The sequence below is a fragment of the Anoplophora glabripennis genome, unplaced genomic scaffold (genome assembly GCF_000390285.2).
Source record: "Anoplophora glabripennis isolate ALB-LARVAE unplaced genomic scaffold, Agla_2.0 scaffold887, whole genome shotgun sequence".
NCBI classification, from domain to species: Eukaryota; Metazoa; Arthropoda; class Insecta; order Coleoptera; family Cerambycidae; genus Anoplophora; species Anoplophora glabripennis.
In genome coordinates, this window is record NW_019416974.1 from 120,951 (window position 1) to 142,381 (window position 21,431).

At 31.2% G+C, this 21,431-nt stretch overlaps 2 protein-coding genes across 2 annotated transcripts; one reads left to right on the plus strand and one right to left on the minus strand.

Moving 5' to 3' along the window:
* The first annotated feature begins 4,990 nt into the window (after window positions 1-4,990).
* On the plus strand, window positions 4,991-7,887 carry LOC108914620. The gene is made up of 4 exons (XM_018720467.1): window positions 4,991-5,143; window positions 5,438-5,628; window positions 6,467-6,580; window positions 7,734-7,887. The coding sequence occupies exons 1-4, from the start codon at window positions 4,991-4,993 to the stop codon at window positions 7,885-7,887; spliced, it is 612 nt and encodes a 203-aa protein (XP_018575983.1).
* A 372-nt stretch (window positions 7,888-8,259) lies between these two features.
* On the minus strand, window positions 8,260-21,236 carry LOC108914621. Its single transcript, XM_018720468.1, has 5 exons — window positions 21,186-21,236; window positions 17,117-17,212; window positions 13,424-13,611; window positions 8,545-8,655; window positions 8,260-8,422 (listed from the first exon to the last, which is right to left on the minus strand). The coding sequence occupies exons 1-5, from the start codon at window positions 21,234-21,236 to the stop codon at window positions 8,260-8,262; spliced, it is 609 nt and encodes a 202-aa protein (XP_018575984.1).
* Window positions 21,237-21,431: the final 195 nt, after the last annotated feature.

Consider the following 21,431-nt stretch of genomic DNA (forward strand, 5'->3'; position numbering starts at 1 on the left):
ACGATCGTAAAATTTCCGACAGTCCGCTGCGCATCGACTTACGACTATTACACGTCTAGTTTGATGAAAACAGTATATGCACATGTTTTGTGGGATACATGATCATATCACGTTGTGTGAAATGGAAAATTATTATGTAAGTATATATCTGTTTTATGGCTTGTAATTGTTTTGTTTTTTCAAATGTAAATCTTGTCTAAATCTTAAAATTATTATTTTGTAGGTCCTATTAGAAATCGCTGATGTTAAGTTTTACATAAGATGGAGGAACAGAAGGTTAACGGTGACAAGGAAGAGCATGGGTATAAAGTCAATCAACCAGAGGAAATAAAATTAGATGGAAAAAAGCTCAACCTTTCAGGGGATGCTTCATTCTTAAGGTGGAAGAGTTATAGTACAAATTCTCATGTAATACAAGAAAATACGGGTGCATCGTTGCTAAGAAAATAAACTGGACAGTTTTGGGAGTGATTTGTCATCATTTTTAATGCTTAAAAGTATGTTTTATGTATGTTTACATTAGAACCTTAGCTTGTAATTATAGTTATCCAATAAAATTTCTGAAAACTTAATGTCATATACATATTTTTAACTCATACAGAGTATACAACAGTTTAATACATTTATTATTATAAAACTTATAACCAGTACTAGATATTCTAATAACGATATTGAACACTTTAATGACAGTTATTGCCATTATTTCGTAAAGGGTATAAAAAACGTTGTATACTAGTTATACAATAATTTAATAAAGAATAAGGTTTCTAGTCACTATACAACTATGCTAGCAATACACATTTTATATCCAATATTCACCTGTTTAACTGTCACATATAGTATACAATGGTCTTATAATGGCATATAGAATTCTAATAAAGAATAAAACGCATTTCTTTCAGTGAGGAACTCTTAAAGGAAACATCTAAATACAATTTTCTCGCAGTATTCGAATTTCGTCTAGCTTCCCCATAACAAAGCAGCATATCAGTAAGTTCCTTGAACAAATATCTAACGTTCGGCATTCTTACATGCACATTTAAAACCTTGAATTTATAATAATCAATACTAATTTACTAATTATGATTAAGATACATTAATTGACAAGACTACACCATTTACCTTTGTCGCTTCTGTCTTCCATGTGGACGCTATGTTGATTATTAAAATTTTAATTTCTGAGCACATTTAAATTAGAAATCTCAACGGAGAACCATTTTTTCTTTGATTAGATACAAGAGCTTGCAAGTCAGTCCGGTTCTGTAATTCATATACAACCTAATAATACCTAGGAATGTGTATTCGGTTGTGAATATGTAGCTAGTTGTCTAAATTTCATTTAATTCCCTCAAGTGGAAATCTAGATTTTTGATAAAAAAACTATTTTATTTTAAAACTTTGACACCCTGTAGCTAAGGAACAAAGCGAAATCGGACCTATGTTGATATAAAAATATAATCTTGTTTTTAATCTGCCCCTGAGTGTTGGCCCATGTTTTCTGAAACACCCTGTATAAAGTTATTCAATATTTTATAATTTCTTTAATTACACTATATTTTTAATCAGTTTTTGGACCTTTATTAAACTGTCAAACAATATATCCTACTAATGAATTATATTTGGCAATATACGTATAGTAATAAAGGCACTTCGTTCTCCAGATCTAATAACCCATTTTTTTAACGTGTACCTGTCCCACAATTCTAGAAATTTCATATTCTATCGACTTCCGTTAACTCTAATTATTGTAAACTCTGTTTAAGATAGAAATATTTATTTTATTTTCAGGTTCCCAATTTAAAACCCATTATCGTTGGAATCAAATTACGTGTACTAAAGACCAATGAGAGACCGCCCGTCAAACAGAGAAACATTAGTACCTTAAAAAAATTATACAGTTCTGGTTTACCTAACAGTACATTTCCTGGCGCACTGTTTGTACTGAGCAAACGTATTGTTAGGCAAGATAACAGAATTTTTAAATATAATGTCACTATAATGCCTCTGTTGCACAAGAGTGAGAAATATTTACATTTTGCTCAATAAAAATGTGCATTTTAAATTTTAAAACGAACAAAATATTTCATATTTCTGTACTAGTTATATTATTAGTCCTTTGTCTTGTCTACGCAAGTAACATTGAACATTTAAAACACAGGGTGAAGAGAAAAGTGATGTTCACCAGCAGTAGCAAGTTTTTTGTAGGTATTTTTATTTGTTATCAATAATATTAAATTTACATTATACCGAAATATTACCAACCGAAATAATTGTTTGCACTATGAATAAATTATCCACATTTTATTTTACTACGTATGATATGAAATAAAACTACTAACTTTTGCTTACACAAATTGCAAAAAGATGTTTCTATATTAACATATCTACCTCTAATTGTATTGCTAGAGTAGTACGAGAGAAGTGGTGGTATACTGATATTAAAGATTTTACTTCTGATTGCATTTATACATTTTTTTTTTCAGTTTCGATTAAATGGCAAGGTGAACAATTTCAACTACTCAGATATATTTGCGTTTGGATACTCTATCAGAGTAAACTACGATCTACCGAGCTCCCCAAAGAAGCGGTTCAAGTTCTTTAAAAGAGATATACACGGCGATATCGATAAAATACCAAACGAGTAAGTAGGGATGTCAGGTCAAAGTATCATGGGTTAATGTATAGGAAGTCGTAAGTTATATGGAAAAATTTTTGACTTAATTGCCATTTAAATAGAGTAGATAACTATTTCTACGGGTATGTTAAATTTTTCCTTCAGTCAGAAATAATTTATTAAAAACATTTAATAGGTATGCTTCTTTCTATGAACAAGAAATATATGTATATGTTAGATTTATTAAAAATTTTCTTTTACTATTAAAATGAATTAAATATTCTAATTTGAAAAGAGAATATAATGAGTAAGATCAATGGAAGTCAAAATATAATGAAAGTAATAATAATATATATTAATATTTAAGAGATCATTTGATATTTTACTTTTCAGATTTGTGCTGCATGGAGTCTCATGTTTGATGAAACAGTTTTGTCAAGTTCTGTCGGGGATAGTATTAATACAGTCGTGCGGTTTTCTCTGTGATATTGGGAATATTATTGCAAGGTATGTAAAAATTATGTAATAGTTATGATTAGTTGTACAAATAGTGATATTTGTGAATTATGGATTCAAGTTATACAATTCAAGTCATACAAATGTTATCCTTAATACTTAATGTTATATTCAGTGCTCTGTATACGTTTCGTTTCAGGGAAGAAGGAGTTGAGGGAAATTTTTTCAGAAGTTTTATTGACAAATGTGAATATTATGAGAAGAATTGTCCAAGTATTGCAGCAAATCATAGTTTATTAATTAATTAATGTATTATTTGTATTTTAAATCAAAATAAAACTGTATGAAGTAAACATTTAATAATATTTTCTAACCTGAAAAGCAGATACTTTTTCATTGAGAAATTAAGTAGTATCTTTCTATGTAATATTAATAATAAACAATTCACTTTAAAAATCGAAATGGATGATACCATGAAATGAAAATTCTTTGGAAACAAATAGTTATTGGAAACCAATTCACACTAAGAGATATGAAATTTTTAACCATGAAACGAAATTCATAAAAAATATACTAATAAATAGTTACATATAAGAAAATTTTGTCGATAGAGTTAAGAATATTGAAAATAAAACAAATTCTGTAAGACAACAAAAACAATTTACTCATACAATGAAAGTTCCATGATATTCTTCGATTACAGAAAAATTAAAGAGAATAAATATAGTATAACATATTGTTATATTAGGATTAAAAGTGTTACTTTTGTGGCGAGCAAATTTTGTATTTGCTAGGCGAAGCATACCGTAGCCGAGCGGATGTAAAATGGCGAGACCAAAAAGACACTTAATCCGAATAAAATATGCTCTTTTTTCTCCAACCAAAATCCCCCATTTAATTATTAATTTGTGCTTTGAAATTATTCAAACCAAATTTAGATAATAAAGCAAAGTAGATAAGTAGGATATATCGATGTAGTCATGAATACTTTGTCAAGGATTAGTCGCCATATTGCTAATTGAGTTCATTTGTGATTGTTTGTGGTTCAATTTGCTGAAAACTGTAAAAATGGAATCTAATGAAGATTTATGTGTACTTTAGGAGATACTGGAGTGTGGGAAAGAGGTTTCTTTAAATCTTCTCCCAAATAAATCTCCAGAAATTTATAAATGTGTCTACCAACGTTTTATGGATTTGTGCAAAGAAAAAAACATTAAGTTGTATTCAGAAGATGTAGTGATGGTATATTTCTCAAACTTAGCAAATAGAATAAAGCTGTCAACACTTTGGTCACAATATTCAATGTTGCGGTCAATGTTAGATATAAAGAAGGGGATTGATATAAACAAATATTCAAAGTTACGTGCTTTTCTCAAAAAATCGCGAGTATTTACAAAGGAGCAAATTGATTGCTTTTTGAATAGTGCACATGATATTTGATAATGACGGTAAACGCTTTAAAAATAAAAGAACAAAATTTTTAAAAAGCTTCTTTATCAAAATTTGGGATAATACTTTATAAATACGCCGTAAAAAATGAATGTTAAGTATATTTTTGCGAAAGTTAACCAGTGGCGTATACAGAATTTTATTTAAAATGTTAAATATTTAAAGCTTTTTTTGCTTAAACTACTGTTTTTTTCTTTGAAAAAAAATATTACAAGAGTTACTTGTCATGGAGAAGCAATTCGGACCCCTCAAACCCCTGAGTACGCCACTGTCACATACTAAGTAGAAATACAAACATTTTGCATTATTGACCTGTCCATTTACTCCAGTTCTAAATCTGAACAGCGGCCATACCTATCACATATATGTTAATTAATCCATTTATCATTGAGTTCAACGCACTGGTGCTGACCCAGAATGTTGCCAAGTACGCAGTAAGGACAAGATACGTCTGTGGAAACACCAAAAAATATGAAAATTAAAATCATTCTATTAGTCAACGTATTTTTATTAATACTGACATTTTTCGCCACAACACGGGGCCAAGTCATGGACACAAGCAGGCACGTGGTTTCTCGTCAGAAAAGATGGCTCATTTGGAATGAAGGTACCAACTGGGTGCAGGTAAGGACATTTTTATGTAGTAACTAAATAATGTCGTTTTGTTATTACACACTTACCTAACCTGTATGTGAACAGATTAGAAATACCTGAAAAGTTTCCAGTATCCGTTCACCTTTTTAATAAGTAAATGTTTACAAAGGCCTTCAGAAACGTTTGTTATTAAAAGTATTTTAAAAAATCTAACTGAAAATTTTATGTATTAAACTTTTAACGTCAAACTCATTGTCTATCTAATTCTTTATACGTATGTCAGAATTTTCCAAGAGCTTTAAACCACTGAACAATGTCTTCTAGTTTATTTTTGGTGTTGGTATACCCTTAGAAGTTAACAACCAGGCCATTACCATTGGAACAGTCATGAAAGCCTTCTATTTGTTGCCCACCAACAGCTCCTCGTATACTAGTCCAAGCATCAATTACGAGAGGAAAAAGCGATCAGAATCTAGATGGTTTCTGTATGATGTCTTGGAAAATTACCTTAGCAGGTCTGTATTTATTATTTTCTTTATTAACATATTTTTAAACTCTACTATGAGAAGCATCTGTTTCTTTTTTTTTAGTATCTAATAAAAATATTATATTTTTGCTTCACTTTCGAATGTTGTCTTTCAGTTATATCAGTTTTAATAAAACGTTACATTGTGAATGTAAACTATTAAATTCATATCAGAGGATTGAGACTGGCATTCGGAAAATAACACAGCCACACAAAAAAAAAGTTGTACTTTTCATGCGACATATGTTATCCGTACTTTTTTTGCTGGTGTCAGAATTGAGCTATCACATCACAGGAATTTCCTAACCTCAAAAAACAGGTCAAAAATAGCAAAAATTCACGAAAAAGTGCTAGGAAAAATACAAAAGATTTTTTTTTCTATATTCAAATGTTCACTTATACGGTTAAGACTTCGCCGAACGTGAATCCGCGGTCAGAATTGATTTCTAACCTCAAAAAAAATTGGTCATTTAAGGGGAGATATCACGAATTTTCAATAAATAACATTCGCGCCAAATTTGGTTTACGGCGGTTTTCAAGGTCGCTGATCACGGATCCGAGGTCAATTTTGCAAAATTCAAGATGGCGGATCCAAGATGGCCGACCGAATTTTCAAAAAATAACATATTCGCGCCAAATTTGATATCCGGGGTTTTCGGAGCTGGTCACGGATCCGAGGTCAATTTTGCAAATTTCAAGATGGCATATCCAAGATGGCTCGGCTCGGCTCGAGATTAGTGATATCACTGGTATCTCTTTGTAAAACCAGTTGTGAAACACAGAATGCTATATAATAATACTACAAGTTTTACTCTTTATTTTTATAGGTATAAGTCCTTGGATGGAAAGGCGTGCTTACTGAAAACAATATGTGAAGTTTCTCAAATTCCTTTTGATGAAAAATCGGGAATTCTTGCTGAAGTCTTACACGCCGTTTTAACGTAAGGATAACAAAGTTGTTCAAAAAACACCTATTTAACATAGATATTTGATATAAATTATTTTTAATATCATGAAAGAATTGTCTACATTAATGCTATTTGAGTGTGCTACTCAATGCCTGTTATTTACTAGATATTGCTGATATAATTAATCTTTAATACGCACAGTAGTTGCTCCCACAATGTCATTAGTTAAATTTTATAAATTATTTCTAAGTATCACAGCTTTGTGGCTAGTCTTTTGCACCTTGGTGCGTACTATCTCAACTACTATACTTTGGTTGTTCATAAAGAGCTTATTTTCTTGGGACAAAGCTTCACACTCATGAGAGATATGACACTGTTTCTGTTGCCCTGCTGCTAGGTCTGTTTTCTAGTTTTCCGTCATACATTCTAACAATGTTTAGATATCCTCTCAGATCGCAGTGCCCTTTCAGGAGACCTATTACTGTAAGTAACTGATAACAAAGTTCTTAGTCTTCTTTCTGATGGCAGTTTGATGAAGATCTTACCATTTTTGTGCATGAATAAGTTGTTCCAATACTTCTAATTCCACTTGCTTTATTTGGCACAGTATTGTGACTTTAGTACATCCAGAGCAGATTCTTTGCAATGTAAAGAATTGGTGGAGTCTTCTTATCCAACTCGTCAGTGTTTTCGTTACCCTCAATACTTGAGTATCCTGTCACCTTTGTCAAAATTAACCCATTCTGGTCCACCAGGACCTCTGGCTTTTCCAGACATTTCTAAACCAGCTTAGACGTGGTCTACAAATTTGTCAACAAGTTTAAGAACGCTTTGTTATTAAAGAATATTGAACTGCCTCTTCCTTAAGGTCCTGATATTATTTTCTTTTGAATCAAGTCAACCGAAGATATAATTCTCAGGATTTTGGTACGTTTATGTACTAGATAATTGTTTCTGTTTGTTCCTTCGTCATGACCACATTAGAATATTTGTTACGATTGAATCTTGAAATCATGTAGTCCATTCCCTTATCTAGTACGTTACGTCTCATTAGATTTTTAATTCTATTGTGTCCAAGATCTGTAAGAATCTCTATTAATATATGGCAGACTGTAAAATGGTTTCTGACCTCTCCCACACTGTACATGTAATAACTGTGTAGCATTTTTCTTCGCTGCTGTTTTAGGCCATCATCTACGGAGGATGTTTCAGAGAATGACACAGATTCAGAATATCATGCTGCAGAAAAATTGGGTAAGGAAGTGGCTAACTGCAATTCAGTTTTTCCGGAATGTGGCACCAATCTTCTCCAACAATTTACAAAGTTGTTAACAGGATGAAATAAATGTTTATAATGTAGAAAGTGTTTTATTAATTATCATTAATTTTATTTTGCAATTCAGTAAAATTACATCACACCATTAATACTTACATAATATGAAGAACGTGTCTGTTCAAAAGTATGTAAATGTTGTTTTGGTGAATCACATTCTAAATGTTATATCTCATTAGACGCTGAGATATGAAAAATTAGTTAAAAAATAATTAATAAGCTAGATATTACAAAATTATAAAAAGATTTAATAACGAGCAAAATATTTAATGAAAGGATACGTTACAACTAGAGAAAATGAGATTTCTTCAAAAATTTTCTTCATTTCCAAAGTTTTGCAACACTTTCATATGCGAACTAAACGTTATCCTACTTATTTTTAAAAACCGCTGTCGTAAAATCTTGTAAAAATGTCTAGGAAAGTCTGTCTACACTCAGGGAAAAACTGGGTACACTTTCCTCTATAATTTCTTCCCAAATCTTGAGCCGCATAATATTGATTATCTGTATGATGACCAATATCTTCATTTGTTGTAGTTGGACTAAAAAATAAGAAAATAGTATCAGCTAATTTTAAGAAACTACAAAAAACAACTAGATTATTTTAATATGAACTTTGAGCAAACAAAAATTTGTTTTGAAAAAAATTTAACATATTACTTACGTGAATAATGTGTGGACAAGTTCTTCAAAAAATCCATTGTATTTGTCTACAGGATTATCAGCTGCTTCACAGATAGCTCGTAGTATGCAATCTCTTCCTCCCAAACCGCGCCTTTAAAATAAAACAATACTACTCCAACTGCATACAAAAACTATTAGTAATTTGCTACTATTTTATCGCAAAAAATCACGCACGATTTGAATTTTGAGTCATTTGTGCGGTAAAGTTCTGCCAACGAAAAAAAAAAAGACTGCGTGACAGCTGATAGTTCAGAGTTATTAAAAATGGAGCGCTACATGAAAGGACAACGCGGTTTCATTATGGAGCAATATTTGGCAGCTACAGTTCGCAATTTTCGTACAAAATATGGTCGGAATAGTGACTTAACTTCATCAATCATGAAGCAATTGAGATCGATGGATGTATTGTCGCAGTCTTCTATCTCTTCACTCCCATCGTTAACCAATCCAGATTTTTTTCTGAAGTGCTTGCGAGCAAATCAGAACCAGGATTGCAGTCTTCATCGGTGTTGATAATTGGTTATTATTGTTTCTTAACGATCTTAAAGGCACATATGAATCAGAAGACTTATCTTCGGCTGGAAAGTTTTCTTTGTTTCCAGTTAACTCGCTAACATTGATCGGCTTTCTGGCTTGCACGTTAATACGTCTTCTTCTTGGCGTGTTTCTCGGCTCAGAAGACCTAGTTTCCTGTAAAAATGTTAACAAAGAATCTGACAATAAAGGATTGGATTCTTCTTGAACATCGGACGTTGAGGGTATTCTTTTCAGAACTGGATGAGGATTGAAAGGCACTATTCCGCAGGCTCTAAATCCTGACAAAATATTTTTGGAAGATAAAGCTTCGATGTTATTCAGGGTAGTTTTTAATAAATGTAGAAAATCTGACTTTTGAAACGACCCTCTTGTTTTCAGTTTCCAGTCTGTAAGGATTTTCCGCCACATTCGTTTTAGAGGTGCAAAAATGACACGTCGAGCAGTTGGCACAGTTGGATTGTGTTAGGTGGCAGAAGAACAAACCTTATTTCGTGTTCTTGACAGGTTTGTATTACTTCAGTTGTTATGTGCGATGACAAATTGTCTCCTACCATAACTTTCAACGAAATTCAGCCGCATTTGTCGACAGAAGGGTGCGTATATGCCATTTACCCGATATGCTATTCTATACGTAACCCTATAGGTACTGTAGATATACTTTATGAAACAATAAAAAAAATTACAGTTTTTAATTTAAAACCCGTATTTTCTATCAAAATTGCTTCTTGCGTGAATTTTGGTACACTATTTACAACAAAATATAAATAGACAGTGCGCATCATATGGAAAAGATTTTTATTGATATACAGGGTGTGGCGTATATAATCTATAAAAATTAAACTACAGCTTCCTAACGATATTTATAATAGAAAAAGTTCTATTTTTACGTTTTATTTTTCGTAAATTAAAGTTCAATTTATGGATCAAAATATTTTCTCTGGAACGGTCCTGTCCGTGTGCTGTACGATGAGTTACGTGCTGTAAACCAGCCGCGTAAACAAATCGTCGTTGAAAGATAGAAAGATACTTCCCAATTTTTGGGGAATTTTTCAATGCAAAAGTATAAACAAAAAAAATAGATATTTAAAAAAAAACTGATATTTTCTTATTATGATAATAATTAATAGTAATTACTATCTTAAATGCATTGTTGTTACTGCAAGAGCTCGCAAACAAAACCACATCTGTAAGCATCTGCACTAAACAAACTTCATTAAAATATAGAACAAAATGAAATAAAACTTACCATTTCTAGAGAAAATGTTGAAATTAATCCCCATTAGCGCGCATACAGGCATGGCACCGACGCAACCAAGTTTGGCGAATATTTTCCCAAATTCCAGGTATTCCCCTAGTTGTGTCAGCAGCTTCAAGTAGGTATACGGTTTTTCAATTCTTCCACCGTAGCAATTGGAGTATTGTAAACTAATGATTTCAAGTGACTCCAAAGATAAAAGCCCATTGTAGGTAGTCCTGGTGACCGAGATGGCCACGGCACAGGACCAAAGCGTCCAATCCGTCGCTGAGGAAACATGTTATTCAAAAGTGTCATTACTTCTCGAGTACTGTGTGGAGGAGCCCCATCTTGAAGATAAAACATGAGTGCCCGAACTTGTAATGCCACATCGTCCCATAATTCAGGCAACTGGTTCTCCAAAAAGTCAACATATGTTGGTCCATTTAGTCGTCCTTCAAAGAAATAGGGACCAACAAGTACATTGCCTATTATGCCAGCCCAAACATTTACCGAGAACCGATGTTGAAAATGAGTTTCCCTAATCGCGTGAGGATTTTCATCGACCCATATGTGCATATTATAGAAATTCACTTCATCACAGGTAAATGTCGCCTCATCTGTTACACAAACATAAGTAAACTTACTTGATTGACACATTGCCGTAAAAACCATCTGCAAAAACATATTCGTTGATTACAATCTGGGGGTAAAATTTATTGAACTGGTTGTAGATGATAGGGGTGCAACAGCTGGCGCCTTAAGATGCCATATACGAGATGGGGTTCCTACTTGCTGTGCGAGTCGTCGAGTACTAATTGTGGGGTCTCCGTCAAGATTTTCCAAAACTGCATCTTCAACATTAAGGGTCACTTGCTGACCATGTCTTTCTCCTCAAGGAATAACACTTCCCGTATCTCGCAGCCGCTGAATGCACTATAGGATTGTATTTGCACATGGGGGGTGACGTTGTGGCCATCGTTCCCGGTACAACCTAGTCGTCGCGAGCGCATTTTCTCTGGCTGAACCATACACTAACACCATATCGACACGTTTGGAAATAGTAAATGCATTGTTTTCTCGCTTCATTGTAAATAAAAAATTAAGCAAAGGAAGAATTAAGAATCTCGTTTTTAATCTAATCGGCACGCTATTCTTAATTTTTACTTCTTTACAAAAATTACACTGTCACTATCGTGGAATTACAAAATAAAAACTTTTGTCTGGAATCTTTCACTTTTTGACACTGATGGATCGATGGACGATACTTAATATTTAATAATTAAGTGAATAATGAATTAAATACAAATACGAACTCATTTGACAGCACAAATTTTTTGACAATGTAACTTAACCTTCTTTTAGTATTACTAGTATTAGACTATACCGACTTAAATTATAAGGTTGCATCTCGGGTCGCATAAAAACATTTCCAAAATTTTTAATAAATAACACAGGGTCGGCCTTCATCCTTGGCAAAAAAACGCGAAGATAGTACTTTTTCGTATAAAAGTTTTCTATTACAAATATCATCAGAAAGCTGTAGTTTAATTTTTATAGATTATACACGCCATACCCTGTATTTTGATAAATGTTGATCGACTGTGCATCTTTACTTAATATACTTTTCCAAGCCTGTACAACATTCATGTAAAAACGTAGAGAATATTTTATTTACTGCCTTAAAATATTAAGTATTTTGCAGGACCAAATGATATTTTATATACAAGAGTTTTATAAAAACTGGTTAATAGTGTGAGGAAGGGATGGTTAACAATATTATTTCCACTTCTTTATTTTAGCGTAGGTAATCGATCAAATATTTTTTCAAATACAAATTATTGTATCATTAAATTGCTCGGGAACAAAAGTCGGATTCCAGTCTTGTCGCAATTTAACTACGAAGTTAAATCAGTCAAGCATGAAATCTGACTAACTTATAAGAAAGCAATCAATTTAACGGTACACTAGGGTAATTCCGAATCGGGATATTCGCATAAATCAATAGATTGCGGAAAATTAAATATCCGGTTCTGCAGTTCGTGATACGAAAATGCGGTTCCCCCTTTCTAGAGACATGCAAAAATAGGATGCCGGAAAGTTTTACGGTTTCCAAGCTACTTCGTAAACACTGTAAAGATCGTCGATAAAATCTAGTATGTTGTGTGTAGGGACGACGTTGTTTTGTTTGCAAACAATCCCTGGATGGCTTGATTTTGCCTAGAAGTTTGTTTTTGTTTTAGATCAAAATAAAATTATTGGAATACGAAAGCTGGTTGAATTTTAAATTTCATTAAACTTTTAAAATTTTAAGGTATATACTCGTCTTATCTCTACCACTACTTGAAACAAATTGATGTAATCTTCTTTAAAAAGAAGCATCATGACATTTGGAGACATTATCTTCTACTTAAGTTTCTATACTGACTATAACTAAAATCAACACGAAATATAATGATGATAAATTAATTGATAGTAGGTTCTCATTTTAAAAATTGCATATTCTAATGGCCTCTTTTTAAAGAAATATTTGGAGGTTAGTATGTCGGAATTAGGAAAACTTAATTTCATTGGACGAGAATTTAGAAAGACTTTTAAAACATATCAAATAAGTATAAGATCTAAAAGCTGTATAATTCAATAAAATCTATTAAGTTGAGAGCACAAGTACCTACATTAGATTATAATAGGTAAAAATGGCATTTCCTATTAATCGAGACAAATTGTTTACATCTTTAACAATTCCGTTTCAAAATTTAATTCATAAAGCTTTTGGCGTTACCCCTTAAATGGAGTAATAATTGTTAAACTGCAGAAATTATAGTTAATATATTGTGGTTAAATTTCATGTTCGTCTTTGTCTAAAGTGGTAATTATTTATTACAAAATTTTTTATGATAGCAAACTAAAAATATAAAAATTGAGTTTCATAACAAAAATGATGCAGGGTGAAGTTCGATGTTCCAAGTCGGTATTACATTCAAGAACTTTGAAGGAAAATGATATAGACAATTTTCAAGAAATTAAAACATATTAGTTCCTGCCATTCTTAAACTGTTTTTACTTCTACAAACAAGAATTTACTTACACTTCTGACATCTGTTCCATCATTTGGTAGATATCCCACCGCGAAGCTGACCTTTTCTTCCTTTCATTGTAATCCATTGGCATCAGCTCGGACAAATTTGTTGGCAGTCCGTAAACAGCTCTGTAAGCCCATCCAAAGACAACGGCGTGCGATTTGATCTCTACTGGTATACCAACACCAATGATTAACTAAGAATATACATAGATGAATCATTTCAGATATTTAAATTGTTGAATTTGTTAGTGTTTCCACTAAATATTTATACCAAATAATGTCGAATTTTTCTACATTGCATTTTGATAATGAAAAATGACAAAAAAAATTATACAAAATTGTTAATATGTATTATATAAAATGTAGATACAATTTTTATAGCATCTACCATACAAAGAGCGTTATCAAAATTGATTGCAGATCCTGACAACATTCTAAATATTAAATATCCCCGGAAGCAAGTTTACTAAACTAACTCAATTTTTTTATTATTAACATTATGTACTTGTTACGAACATACATACAATTATACTTGTAGGGTAGATATTCTGTTCAAAATTAATGTAAATTGGCAGCTACTTCCTTATAATTGTAAGAAACCGGATATCGACAATATCTTGACTGAATAACCTTCCTTGTGTTCATAGTTTCACAGAAAAAAATAGCGATTGCAAATATACTGAATTCGGGAATATACATAGTGAATAATATTTAGTATCAGTATTAATTCAACAGGAATATAAATATTTAGTATTTATAAACTTTGTGAATAACAAAAACCAACTATGTTACTTAATACTATATTCAGTAATCGATGTTCGGTTATACAGGGTGTTCCAATTAAAACTTCTCGCCTGGATAATATCGGAATTAAAAAAATAAAAAACTGAGATACGTTGATTTTCTTTTCAAGGGAGACACATGATGGCGTAAGTTTTGGTGTCTTGGAAGATATGCCATAGGCAGGGGCGTAAAATACCCTTAAACTTTAAATGGCACCCTATGTGAGTGACACCAAATTTTAAAGCTTTTTCAATTCAGCTCACGACGACATACGACTGGTTTGGATATGACAGTAAAATCATCACTTAAAAAATAAGGCAAAATATCAATGAATGAAAGAATGTTATTTTATTAAATTTTTAAATTGGTTTCCCTTCGCTTCCATACAATAATAAAATCTTTGGCCCAACTTCCGAACAAATATTTCGAAGCATAGCGTTATCTGACAACATTCTTCAACAATTCGGTCGTGTTACTTAAATTTTCGATTTTAAGTGTCCCCATAGAAAAAAGTCTAAAGTATCAGTGATTAATAAAGTTCTGATTAAGAAAATCACGCACAGCTATAGCATAATGTGGTGGAGCACTATCCTGCTCCACCACATATCCTTTTCTGGCAAAGAGTTGTCATTTTCCAATACTTCCACAATCATCGGGTAGATATTCGTTTCCGGTAGATACATGTCTCTATCCAGATTTCCCGGTAGAAAACAATAAATTGTAGATATAGTTACTGAAGTAGGTAAGTGAAAACAAAGATTATAATAAATGTTCAAAATTACGACTTCAGCATTAATACAAAATGTTAGTCTTCTCGTTAGTTCTACATTACAGGCTCTTAATAAAATTTCACGATTTAAAGCCGCCCTAACTTCATAAATTTTATTATACAAAAAATCTGCCATGTCTTTTATAGGGTTCTGATATACAGTGTTTTTTAAATGACCTCATAGGAAAAAAATCCAATGGGATCAAATCTGATGAACGAGCCGGCCACCTTATGACTCCGTTAGTACCTAACCACCTTCCCGGAAACCTCTGATTTAAGTATTCTTGCACTCCATCCTGTTGGTACCACAAATCATTGTTTTTTTATAATTTATTGTTTGTTAGTTAGTATGTGGTACGAATAGTCATTATAACGATATTTTAAAAGCATATTTTGTCTCAGTGTGGTTTAAAAAAAATAATAATAAAATAATACATTGCATATTGAAGTTGACATATCTCGAAAACAAGTAAATGTTGGGAAAAACTTTATATGACAAAAATTACTTGAAATTTAAAATATTTCAAATGGACTGCATTTCCACGTTCCAGAAATCAAAAAAATACTTTAGTATATAGAAAGATTTGAACTAACAATTCTAACTGCAATTTGAAGCTATTCGAGGGACCTAACAACCCCAGGTTTTGGACCTAAAATAAATTTCTTCATTTGGAGATATTGGCAGCGGTGGTGTTAAATTGCACATCCTGTATATATTTTATCTCTTAAAACAAGACACTCTTTTATTTCTCATGTATCTCAGTATTTTTCATTAATTTATCCTATCGGAATTTTCATAGAAACATTTCACAAAGTGAAAGTAATTTCAGTGCAAGGAGCTAAATTATAATACTTATTTCCTTGATAACTTTTTTGTGTAAAATAAAATTAAATGGATCAAGCTATCCATTTTTTGATGTTAAATAATATTCAGTGATAACTGATGAATCATAATGAAACGTGATAAATCATTAGAAAGTATCATCAATTTATATTATTTCATGAATCTTCATATACATAGTATTTATAGTCTTTGGTATAACCTATATTTCTTTTTTTCAGGAACATATTTACTTCTACATTTACAAACTACACAGGTTTGTAAAAGTTTCCAAATTTGGAAACGCTACTGACTTTAATGATAATGATGAATAAGATAAAAATGTATTTATTTATATACTTATTTATTTAATCCCCTATAAACATGTGTTACTACATCAAAAATTCAAAGAAATATATGCAACAATTACACATTTAACGAAGACTGTCTTTAGAATAAAAAATGAACAATAACTGATTAAATAACTCCTACTTATTTTATATTGATTTAATAATACATATAATGTGTGATTCTTAGATCCGTTTAACAAAATAGAAAAACCAATATTGCCGGATCATTGAAGCATTTCACATTACAATCTATCAAAAAATGTGTTAAGTGGTATCATTTTAGCAGAAAGCTGCTAAAATGTTGATGTCAGTGATGTAATTGTTCCAAACGTTATAACCAAAAATATAAAATAATAAATTCTCCGATTTTCGAAGAAGAACATAATTTTTCATATATGAAGTAAATAAAACTAAATGTCTAAATGCATGTTACATCTAAATCTCAATCTTCATATATGTTTCTCAAACATTCCTGATCAATTTTGTAGGAAATTAAGCTTTTCTTATCACTTAACAACATGACAAAACATTTTGTATGAAAAGCAGTTTACTTTTCACACTCAACTTACTCACATTGATTACATCTTGCAGTTTTTCAATTCGTGTCTTTACTTACTGGTAAAAAAAAATTTGAAGTAACCGAACAACAAACATGTGTTTTATGACATCAGGAGGTCATTCATGAAAATTATAAACAACAGAGGTCCAAAGTTAAAATCTTGCGACACTCCTCATGAAAACCTTATATCTTATATTCAATTTTCTTTAAATATAAGGCAAAACAATGTATTAGTAGTAGGAACTGTACAACTTTTATAATATATCATAATCAATATGAGCAGCTATCTAATTTTTTGTAGGAGGTTGGGAAATACAGTGGAATTTCATTTTAAAAATATTGACCAAAACTGTCAGCCTCAGGCCTCATCAGAGTCTAGTTTCATTAAAGTAATCAAAGTCAAATTTACTGGTTATACCTGTATAAAGTTATCTTCTGGTTCGAATAATAGAAATCTCTTCTCCCTCCTCAAAGCTCTCGACTCCTCATATGATGAAGTACAAATAAATGCACACTGGAAGGTAATGAAAAATTTTATGTATTTAATGTACATACTTAACTGTTTGTATCAAAACCAAAGAGGTGTTACTAAAGATATATGAAACAAACTTGACGAATTTGTAACATTTACGTTAATATTTATTTTTGTGTAACAAATTAACACATTTTGATGACTTGTCATAAGCAATCGAAAAACGTTTTAAAACCAACGAGGTTAAAGGCTTCTGACTATTTTGTTTTTATACAGGATGTTCTTTATAGAATGATTGATAATAAATTCCTGATACATCTACAAAAATGAGTCGAGATAGAATAAACCGGTTTTGATTATAATAAAAATTACATGATCTTGGAACCATAGAGTATTTGAGATGTTTGTAAATTTTACCAGACTTGTGTATGCTCGTCGAATCTAAATTTGACCTTGGATTAACTAAATAAATTTAACTAGTACTCTCACTTGTTACAATGGGCTGGTGTCGATTGTAACAAGCTGTAAAAAATAACAATAATAATATTTTTATTAACAAAACAGCACCAACTCTAAATAAATAATTTTGCCAAGAATAAATAAAGAATAATTACAACAAAGGTAATAAACACTAATTGCAAGCTATTATTATTAACATATTTGTATTATAAAAAAGTTGACTTCAAAGAAGGCATACATTTTTTAGAGGAGATCTAGAACTAATCAGAATCGTAATATGTGCAAATAAAATACACTCAGCAAAAAAATTAACGAAGTGGAAAAATTTTAAATTTTTTTTAGCGATTTTTGAAAAGCTGTAACTTCGTGAATAATGGTCGTATCGAGAAAAAAGGAAGCATCTTGAAACTTGAAGATTCTAGTTTAGAAATTTTGAGATGAAAAATTTTTTTGAGCATTACTCTTGGCGAAATAAAAAACAGTGCGAAAAAAATACTTTTTCTGCCGTTTTGGAGAATCGCGACTACTTTGCGAATATTGCGAAAAATACCAAAGTTTGTAGGTTTTATTTTAGCCAATACATGATCATAAGGCCTGTAAATTTTTTAAATCGTCAATTTTATAAAGAATTAAAGAAACAGGTTTATTGTACCTTAAACATCAATTAATAACGATTAAGATGAAGGATTTTTTTTTTATATTTTTCTCACAATTTCGCAATTTCATCAAATATCGTTAAGTATTATCTTTTTCACAATTTCACATTAAATATTTCAAATGTCCAAATGATGAAATTTTTTATTGTTTTTTATTTCAAAATTTTTTTTCTATTATTATTTATTTATCAGATTATTTTTCTTCGCATGCCGTATTTTATCGAGTTAAAATTAATTGCATGAATTTAAATTGATAGGTACCCACAAATGAATCTTCATGCATTTTTTACACGCATACGGTTTATTGATCCATTTTTCGAAAGTTCCCAAATCTTTAAAAAAATCTGTTTTCTTCCAAAACTAAATTTTTCGAAAGTTCCCAAATCTTTAAAAAATCTGTTTTCTTCCAAAACTAACATTTTTCATTAAAAAAAAAAATAATTATCTTTAATTTTATTAACATTTTTTTTTCGACATTTGATAAGTAATCAATATGAAATTGTGAAAAAAATTAACACAAAAAAATTTTCGAAGAATTAGATTAGAGCTAGAAAAAAAATTTGAACATTGGTACTTTTCGCAATATTTGCAAAGCAGTCATCGATTTTCCAAAACAGCAGAAGAAATCATTTTTTTGCATTTTTTGAAATTAATACTACAGTACCTACATTAGTACATAAAAAAAAATCTCAAACATTCCAAAAGGCCCTTGAAGTGAATTGATTCAAGATTCCAAAACCCACCTTCCGTTCGCTGTACGAGATTAGTTCATGAGATATCGATCATAAAAAAAAGATTACTTTTCACTCAATAGCCTATATAAGATATAGACTATTTAGTGAAATGGGGAATACTCGTTCAGAAAATTTTAAAAAATTGTAAAAATTTTTGCCTTGCATTATTTCTTTTGATTGTGTCGAGAGAGATACTAAAAAACTTTCATCTCAAGATTTGAAAACTAGAATTTTCAAGCTTCACGACGCTTCTTTTTTTTTCTTGATGCGACCATAATTCACGAAGTTACAGCTTTAAAAAGTCACTAAAAAAATTTAGAAATTTTTTTACTCTCTTAATTTTTTTGCCGAGTTTAGTAATTCATTATTTCTTATTGAGCGCATTATTGTGAAAATTGTAACAAGTTTTATGGGTTTCATTGGTTTTCAATTATTTTATATATTTTTCTAAAAAACGTATTGAACGGTTGCACTGCTATTCAATAACATGGAGTATTCTAACCATTTCAGTTGATAATCTGAAAAATTAAAATGGATGTTTATTAATATTTCAAATGGAAATTCCAATTATAACATGTCACAATCGACACCATTGTACATGTTACAACCGTAACAGGTAATATACGTATACTTGATGTAAGTTTACGATCTTTTAGACCGATGTTGGAAATAATCCAAATATGTTAAAACTACGGTATTTCTTGTATTATTACAATCGTCAACTACCAAGAGGTATTTAGGAAACAACCAATAGCAAATAATAAATAAAATAATGGATATTAGACTCTGTGGAAGAAAAATTAAAATGGTTTGATCATGTGAAAAATTGGAAGATGTAGGTATATTGTACAATATTATACTCGTCGAAAAATAAGCATTCTAATAAGAAATGAAAATATATCAAAGTATTAAGCTGTTAAGATGTCATTCATACTGCTACGCGCATGTCTGAATATCCTATGTCCATAGACTTCCCCTGCGGCCGCTCCAGTCGAGTATGCGTAGTGTGTGGAATAGCGCGAGTATACATCGCTGCTTAGTTTTCTCATGTTAAAAGTGGTAATATGTGTTTCAAATATTATATGTTTTATTGATAGCAAGTGAGAACAAAGAAAAAAACACATACTGTTCATATTGAGGTAACAATTTAAAATGCATAATTCCATTAAAGTCGAAAAAACAGTGACCATCACTTTGACATTCGATCGAGACTGACGTGCTTTCTTGGGGCGTGTGGAGATCCTTTGTCAATCCATTGTGATGCTTGAACTTTTGTCTTAATGTCGTAGGCGTAAACACAGCTTTCTCATTATCATCCTTTGAATGAGTGTTTCATCGCGATTGCATTATTCAAGGAGTTTCCGACAAATGTCCAAACGATTTTCTTTCTGTTATTCGGTCATCAAACGACGAACAAATTTTGCTTCAACTCGATGCATGTTCAATTTTTCAGTGAAAATTTCATGTCATGACCCCACTGAGATGCTAATCTCTTCTGCAATTTCTCTAACAGTCAATCGGCGATTTGCACGCACCAGACCTTTGACTTTCTGGACGTAGGAGTCATCAGTTGAAGTCGAAAGCCTTCCTGGTCGAGGACCATCTCCGACTGACGGCCACTTTTAAATCGTGAAAACCATTCGTAATATTGCGTACGACCCAGAGCATCATCTCCGTAAGCTTGTTTCAGAAGTTGAAACGTTTCCGCGAAAGTTTTCCCACGTTTCACGCAAAATTTTACGTTACATCGTAGTTCCAGAAAATAACAAATTTCAAAAATCGTCACTAACATTTAAACATGTTGCACTTAAATAACATTATCATGAAAACTAAAAGAGATATCAGCAATCCAAGAACATGTGCTTTCAGATGAGAAGTATGTAGTTATTTTTATATGTATCTCAATCAGAGCTGAGTGTATTTTGACAAAAAAAATACCAAATATTATTTTAAATATAAAATAGTATTTTGGGTTTTGTAATTAAAATACTTTTATTATAACCTCAAAAATATTTTGTACTTCAAATACTTTAATAAAGTATATTGAATTTTAAAAATGTATTTAAAATCTTCTAAAATTTAAATTACTGGAAGTATTTAAAACAAATACTTTTTTCGTATTACGACTGCCGAAGGGTACAACAGGTGCTAAAAATAATTACGCACCTGCACGCCTGGATTTATTCTGCATTCTACTCTGGATTTTGCAATGTGCATTGTGTTATTGCTATTCTGACTACTACCTTCACTATCATCACTAGTCAAGTCAGTAGTCAATCATCAAAATGGGCCATTCTAAGAAAAATTAATAAAAAATTATGAGTGAATTAAATATTCTGCATGTCATTAATACAAATGAAAATGATTGTTTCTAAACTCATTTTTTTCATGAAGGCTTGCAAAAAATTTAAT

Coding starts and splice junctions, on each gene's coding strand:
- LOC108914620 (XM_018720467.1), top strand. CDS start 4,991: ATGAAAATTAAAATCATTCTATTAGTCAACGTATTTTTATTAATACTG. Junction 5,629..6,466: donor TTGGAAAATTACCTTAGCAG/GTCTGTATTTAT, acceptor TTATTTTTATAG/GTATAAGTCCTTGGATGGAA. Junction 6,581..7,733: donor GTCTTACACGCCGTTTTAAC/GTAAGGATAACA, acceptor CTGCTGTTTTAG/GCCATCATCTACGGAGGATG.
- LOC108914621 (XM_018720468.1), bottom strand. CDS start 21,236: ATGCACATTGCAAAATCCAGAGTAGAATGCAGAATAAATCCAGGCGTG. Junction 13,612..17,116: donor CAGAAGATAACTTTATACAG/GTATAACCAGTA, acceptor GTATATTCTTAG/TTAATCATTGGTGTTGGTAT. Junction 8,656..13,423: donor ATGGAACAGATGTCAGAAGT/GTAAGTAAATTC, acceptor TTTATTTTAAAG/GCGCGGTTTGGGAGGAAGAG.